A 7,662-nucleotide genomic window follows, 5' to 3' on the forward strand; every position below is an offset into this window, starting at 1 on the left:
CTCTAGTTTACACATTTATCGAAAAAATATATCATACAACTCTATACCTCATATATATTAGTTTTAGATTTCATAACTCAATTCCCTGTCAAATTTTCAAAAGAAACTTTTTGTTACAATAGAAGCTGCAATATTAAAGCTTTGTAATATAAAGTGAAGCTTCACAAAGAAGGATAAAGTCCCCAGGAGCCACCGGCTTAAATATGTGCTCTATCTCCAAGCCTAACCGACTCTCTCTGTCTCAACAAATTATGGTGAATATAAATAATAAATGTATACCTCATATATATTAGTTCTAGATTTCATCACTCAATTTCCTGTCAAATTTTTAAAAGAAACTTTTTGTTACAATAGAACCTGCAATATTAAAGCTAAGTGAAGCTTCACAAAGAAGGATAAAGTCCCCAGGAGCCACCGGCTTAAATATGTGCTCTATCTCCCAGCCTAACCGACTCTCTCTGTCTCAACAAATTATGGTGAATATAAATAATAATAATAATAAATAATAATTTGTTTTAGTCCTAATGGGCAACTTCATTTTTGCCTTTTCTTTTATTTATTTTTTTTTTATTTTGTCTTCTTCAAGGCAGTTCCCTATATAAAGCGTCTGCCCCTCCATTTATCTCCCTCAGAACCTCTACTCTTCTGTTTCTTTCACCCATAAAAGAACTGGAAACTGGAGAACACAGATTCCATAAACCACTCCCTCTTTCTCGCTCCATCTTCACATGGCCGCCTCAGTTCACAATCCCCAATTTCCTCATTTAGATACTTTTTCTAACCTCCGCTCTGATTCTTCAGTTCGTGGTTGCAACTTCCCCTCCAGTCCAGGTTTTACTATACCCAACAATCATGTGGAAATGGACGATGATGGAGAATTCTCCAGTGACGACGACAACGAATCTGATTTCACCCATTTGATTCGAAAAGGGATTAGCGAATTGGAACCTTCAGTTTTAGACCCCAGAGATTTCGGGACGGCGGATTGTTGGATTCACCGAAATGAGTCCATGGTTCGTCTTACGGGTAAACATCCCTTCAACTCGGAGCCTCCGTTATCTCGTTTGATGCACCACGGGTTTATCACTCCGGTCCCGCTCCATTACGTTCGTAACCACGGTCCGGTACCCAAGGCTAAATGGGAGGATTGGACCGTTGAGGTTTGCGGTTTAGTGAAAAAACCAACCCGGTTCACAATGGACCAACTCGTTAACGATTTCCGCAGCCGTGAGTTTCCAGTCACACTCGTCTGCGCCGGTAACCGCCGTAAGGAGCAGAATATGGTTAAGAAAACCATTGGATTCAATTGGGGTGCCGGTGGGACCTCCACGTCGGTCTGGCGAGGGATCCCACTACGAGACGTTCTGAGGCGCTGTGGCATCTTCAGCAGTAAAAAAGGAGCTCTCAATGTGTGCTTTGAAGGAGCTGAATGTCTGCCCGGCGGCGGTGGGTCCAAGTACGGTACTAGCGTCAGAAAGGAAATAGTCATGGACCCAGCTAGAGATATTATTTTAGCCTATATGCAAAACGGCGACGTACTGACACCGGACCACGGCTTTCCGGTTCGGGTCATCACTCCCGGCTTCATCGGTGGACGGATGGTGAAATGGCTGAAACGCATTATCGTAACCACACAAGAATCAGATAGCTATTACCATTATAGAGATAACAAAGTCCTCCCTTCCCATGTCGACGCAGAATTGGCAAACGCGGAAGGTATTAAATTAATCAAAACCCACAAATCTAATACCAAACCCATTTTAATTTTGATGCAATAAGAACATAATATGATGTATTGTGAATTAATTTGTAGCTTGGTGGTACAAGCCGGAGTGTATTATTAGTGAGTTGAACATAAACTCGGTGATAACGACGCCATGTCACGAGGAAATCTTGCCAATAAATTCATGGACGACACAGCGGCCGTACACGTTGCGGGGATATGCATATTCCGGTGAGTAGTAGTTCTTTATTTAGGAATCGGTGTGATATATATGGAAGAATAATATAAGGTAGTTGGGTATTTATTAATGAGGGGAATTGAAGTAACTTTATAATTAATTAATTAGGAGGAGGAAAGAAAGTGACACGGGTGGAGGTGACTCTGGATGGCGGCGAATCGTGGCAACTGTGCGATTTGAACCGTCCTGAAAAGGCTACAAAATACGGCAAGTATTGGTGTTGGTGTTTCTGGTCACTGGAGGTTGAGGTTCTTGATTTGCTTGCTGCTAAGGAAATTGCAGTCCGCGCCTGGGATGAAACCTTCAACACTCAACCTGAAAAGCTCATCTGGAATCTCATGGTAACATTATATTATAGAGTCGATGCATTTTTACTATCACAGGTCATCTTCATCTACATAGTTATTTACTTAATTCGATGGATACAACAGGGAATGATGAACAATTGCTGGTTTCGGGTGAAATCCAACATGTGCAAGCCACACAAAGGAGAGATCGGAATCGTTTTCGAACACCCAACTGTCCCCGGCAACCAATCCGGCGGGTGGATGGCTAAAGAGAAGCATCTTGAGATATCAACAGAAACCAATCAAACCATGAAGAAGAGTTTGTCGTCTCCCTTCATCAACACCGCCTCAAAGACATACTCCATGTCTGATGTCAAAAAACACAACTCAGATCAATCCGCCTGGATCGTCGTCCACGGCCATGTTTACGACTGCACCCACTTCCTCAAAGACCATCCCGGCGGCACTGACAGCATTCTCATCAATGCCGGTACCGACTGCACCGAAGAATTCGACGCCATCCACTCCGACAAAGCCAAAAAAATGCTAGAGGAATACAGAATTGGCGAGTTGATCACCACCGGTTACACCTCGGATTCATCGCCTAACAACTCCATCCATGGGCCTTCTAACCATAATCTTAATCTCCTCCCTCATTTGGCTCCAATAACAGAAACAAGGCGCGTGGCTCTAATCGCGCGTGAGAAAATCCCCTGCAAACTAATCTCCAAAACGTCAATCTCACACGACGTCATACGGTTCAGATTCGCGTTACCTTTAGAAGATCAAATCCTTGGATTACCAGTTGGGAAACACATATTCCTGTGTGCAAACATAGACGGTAAACTCTGTATGAGGGCCTACACACCAACGAGCGGCATCCATCAAGTGGGCCATTTCGACTTAGTGGTTAAAATCTATTTAAAAAACGTGCACCCAAAATTCCCCAATGGCGGACTCATGTCGCAGCATTTGGAGTCCTTGCCAATTGGTTCCGAACTAGAAATAAAAGGCCCATTAGGCCACATCGAATACACCGGGCGCGGCAATTTTCTGGTGGACGGTAAAGTAAAGAAGGCGAAGAAGCTAGCCATGTTAGCCGGCGGAACGGGGATAACGCCGATATATCAGGTGGCTCAGGCGATTCTGAAGGATCCTGAGGATGAAACAGAGATGTTTTTGGTGTATGCGAACAGGACAGAAGATGATATTCTGTTAAAGGAAGAGTTGGATGAGTGGACTAAGAGCGATAAGAGGTTCAAAGTGTGGTACGTTGTGAATGAGAGTGTAAGGGAAGGGTGGAAATACAGTGTGGGAATGGTGACGGAGAGTATCATGAGGGAGCATCTCCCAGAAGCTTCGCCGGAAACGTTGGCATTGGCTTGTGGACCTCCGCCGATGATTAAGTTTGCAGTGCAACCCAATTTGGAGAAGATGAACTACGACACTACTAATTCGTTGTTGGTGTTTTAGCTTCCGTGGGGAACTGTATAAGCCAAGTGTCATTGTTTAAGATGGTAGATTTTTGGATTTTTTCCTTCCCTTAGTTTGTGCTGTGAAATATGTTCATATAACGATTTCCGTTTAAATTAATCGGAATGTGTATTGAAAATAACAGTGTTTGCATAATTAAATGTATTACTTAAAATATTTTTGAATTTTTAGTTTGAGTGTAGTTAGAGTGGATGCACAATAAATTACATCTTAAAATCTACCCAAATATTTGTTGATAGACAAGGGAAAAAAAAAAGGTGAAATCACTAGCCTCTAAAGTCCCATTTTATTTCTATTTAATTTTTCATTTTTGGATTTTGCAAATTAATGATTATGATAATGGAATCGCATAATTGTCCTGGTTCTTTTTTATATATTTGTTAAATTTTCAAAATTACTCTTGAAGTGTGACGTTGGTTTTAATTATTATTCTAAATTTTGAAAATTTTCATTTTAATTTTGGGGGCTTTTTTGAAGTAAAGTGTAGTTTAGTTTGAGTCTAAAATTTATGGGGTGCATGGTTATTTAGTCAAGAAGTGGTATGTTGTCTGTTACTTTTTCTCACATTTTTTCGTTGTGCTATAAAATTAAAGTTACATTCCAATGATTTGTTTTTTTTTTTCAAATTCTAATTTGTACAATTAATCTTGAAATTGAGAAATTAAGGCCTTTTAGTAATAATTTTGTTTTTATATTTCTATTTTTAAAAATTAAATCTATGAACATTACTTCTACCTCTAAATTTCTTTATTTGTTATATATTTTTTAACAATGGTTTAAAAAATCGAGCAAAAAACGACAGTTTTCAAAAAGTTATTTTGTTTTTGGAATTTGACTAAGAATTCAATCATTGTACTTAAGAAAGATGTAGCAAATCATTGAAAAAAATTTGGATGAAATAGACTTAATTTTAAAAAATAAAAAACAAAAAAAACCCAAATGATTACCAAATGGGTCTAAGTTATACTTCTTTTTCATTTTAAAAATTTTGTTGTTAAGTTGCCATTTAGAGTTTATTAATATGTATTGAGTTAATTTTCTTTTGTTAGCTTTAAAATGTGAATTATATTTGGTAAATTGTGAAATGAAAGGGAAAAATGTGTTTATTAATAATATGTTGAGATAATTTTCAATAATATGTTTTAATTTAATCATCTTCTAATAATTGTAAGCAAATTTGACAGAATAAAAAAAATATAATTGATGTAATTGTAAGCAAATTTGACAGAATTAAAAAAATATAATTGACGTAATTGTAAGCAAATTTGACAGAATTAAAAAAAAAAAATAGAATTGACGTTATCACTTATGAATAGTATCTTGAATTGATTCTTATTTTTGAAGTTTTAGTTTAAAGTGGGTAAATTTGGAAATAAGAGAAAAAAAAGGGGAGAGATTGAGGCCATTTTCAATAATATGCTTTAATTTAAAGGATTTTTAAAAATAAAAAATAAAAGAATCTGTTTATCCAAAATAACAAAATTTTAATCAACTTTGATAGAGACAATGATAGAAGTCTATCAGTGTTTTCAGCATTTTTTTTTGTTATTTCTGTAAATAGTTTGATATTTTTTCTATTTGTGAAAATTTTCCTTAATTTAAATTTTTTCAAAATAACTTTAACTAAATTTAACCTAATTTTTTTAAATAATAAAGTTACAAAATATAAATAATCAAAGTTAAAAATAAAATATCATATACTCATGCTATTTTAGTAGGAAGAACTTCAAAATGATCAATATATTATAAATATGTTAAATTAGATGTAATGTAGATGTTCATTGGTCATGTGTTACTTATTCATTACTCCATGTGTTCTCCATGTGTCTCAAGATTACATACTATTCCTATCCATGTAATCTAACTCTTATTTGCCAAATTGCCTATACATAGGGGCATTTGGTGGGTTTTGAAAGATACATATATATTGGTGATCAATCCAAAATGATTGGAGAAAGTGGAGAAATTCATTCTTTGTTATTTTATTTACTTTATATATTTGTTTATTATAATTTTTCATATTAATATAATTTTTTATTTTATTATATATTATTATTATATTATATTTTCTCCATATTTGTATTCTCGTTGTGCATCGTTGTGCTCATCAAATTCATCACATTATCAACACGAACTTCTATCATTTTCCTCGCTAAAGGTAGGTCCTAAAAGTATGTCGGTTTTTCCCTCTTTGTTATAAATAATAAATTTAATGTTATTTCGCATATTTAATAACTATTAAATTTTCAATATAAATACAATATTTTATGATAGTGCTGCAATGATAAATCTCACAAAATTAGAATTTGCCACCCTTGATATTAACGGTTTTGTCATGGATACATAATGTCGAAATCCACCTGGATGCTATGTTTCTTGGAGAGACTATTAAAAAAGAAAATACGACATCCAATCAGGACAAAGAAAAAGCTATGATTTTCCTTCGTCATCACCTCCACGAGGGATTGAAAATAGAGTATCTTACAATAAAATATCCTTGTATCTTGTGGAAAAATTTGAAAGAGAGGTCTGATCTTAAAAAAAAATAGTTATTCTTCCTAAAGCTCATTATGAGTGGATGCACATGAGGCTACAAGATTTCAACTCAGTAAGTGATTACAATTCCACATTATTTAAAATCAGTTCGAAATTGTTGTTATGCAGAGAAAAAACTACTGATGTTGATATGTTAGAGAAGATATTTCTACATCTCATATCTCGAATATGCTCCCACAACAGTAATATTGAAAGAAAGGTTTTAAACAATATTCTGAACTAATTTCATGTCTTCTCGTGGTCTAACAAAATAACAAATTATTAATGAAAAATCAGAAATCTCGACCAACCGGAACGACACCATTCCCTGAAGTGAATGCTGTGAATTTTAATAATAATTGTGGTCAAGGTTGAGGTCGTGACCATGATAGAGGAAGAAATAATTATTATTTTCATGGTGGTCATTCTAATCATTCAAATTTCAAAAGAACAACACAAAATGATTATCACAAAGAAAAAACTCCATAAGATAAGAGTTCAAAAAGTGTGGAAAATAAATATTTCCGATGCGGAATGACTGGGCATTAGTCACATACATGTTGTACGTCAAAACATTAATTGATCTCTATCAAGCATCCCTAAAGGAAAAAGAGAAAAATGTGGAAGCAAATTCGGCATACTAGGATAATGACATATATGACCCATCCTATACGAAAAATTTGGATGTTGTAAACTTCTTTGAATCTTCTGAAGAGAAAATCAGCAAAATTGATGGAACATCAAGTGTTTCCTTTGACTTTGAAAATATATAGGCTTAATGTTATTTTTTTTATCCATCTCCATGTTTGTTTCTTTTCCTTTTAGTAGATGTTAAACCTTTGTATATTCCAAGTGTTATTTTTCTTATTGTAATTATTCTTTAATTGAAGAAACCTGAATCATTTTCATATGTTGGGTGATAAAAAAAAATGAGTAAAGAAGATCCATGTCTAACAGATAGTACAACTATACATACAATAATTACAAGTAGAAAATATTTTTCCAAACTGACAATGCTGAAAACAAAAGTTAATACAAAATATCAGATTCTGCAAACCAATTGAAGGGTTTGGAAAAAAAAATATTATTTTGTTAAGAGAAACAAAATTTACAATTGACAATGGTTCTCTAGTCAATCAAAAAGAAATCTACTTAGTCTTAAAGATATAAGTTGCAATGTTTATCATATTGAGACTAATAGAAAGAAAAATATGGAGTATCTTTATATCATATCTACTATCTCATACGAAAAATGTATACTGGAAGAGTTACTTGTTAATCTTCTGGATTATATTGTATTCATATACGAGTAATTGAAGCATAGGCACCAATGAACCTAAAGTTCATGAATCTAGATATATTTATAATTTGGCATGACAAATTAG

The 7,662-nt window shown here is 34.7% G+C and overlaps 1 protein-coding gene across 1 annotated transcript; it reads left to right on the top strand.

Moving 5' to 3' along the window:
* The first annotated feature begins 617 nt into the window (after window positions 1–617).
* Window positions 618–3,908, top strand: LOC120085245 (nitrate reductase [NADH]-like). The gene is made up of 4 exons (XM_039041148.1): window positions 618–1,716; window positions 1,814–1,954; window positions 2,070–2,302; window positions 2,393–3,908. Exons 1-4 carry the CDS (start codon window positions 729–731, stop codon window positions 3,719–3,721), a joined length of 2,691 nt encoding a protein of 896 aa, XP_038897076.1. The 5' UTR covers window positions 618–728; the 3' UTR covers window positions 3,722–3,908.
* Window positions 3,909–7,662: the final 3,754 nt, after the last annotated feature.

This window comes from Benincasa hispida, chromosome 9, assembly GCF_009727055.1.
Source record: "Benincasa hispida cultivar B227 chromosome 9, ASM972705v1, whole genome shotgun sequence".
Lineage (NCBI taxonomy): Eukaryota > Viridiplantae > Streptophyta > Magnoliopsida > Cucurbitales > Cucurbitaceae > Benincasa > Benincasa hispida.

Coding starts and splice junctions, on each gene's coding strand:
- LOC120085245 (XM_039041148.1), top strand. CDS start 729: ATGGCCGCCTCAGTTCACAATCCCCAATTTCCTCATTTAGATACTTTT. Junction 1,955..2,069: donor GCGGGGATATGCATATTCCG/GTGAGTAGTAGT, acceptor TTAATTAATTAG/GAGGAGGAAAGAAAGTGACA. Junction 2,303..2,392: donor AGCTCATCTGGAATCTCATG/GTAACATTATAT, acceptor TGGATACAACAG/GGAATGATGAACAATTGCTG.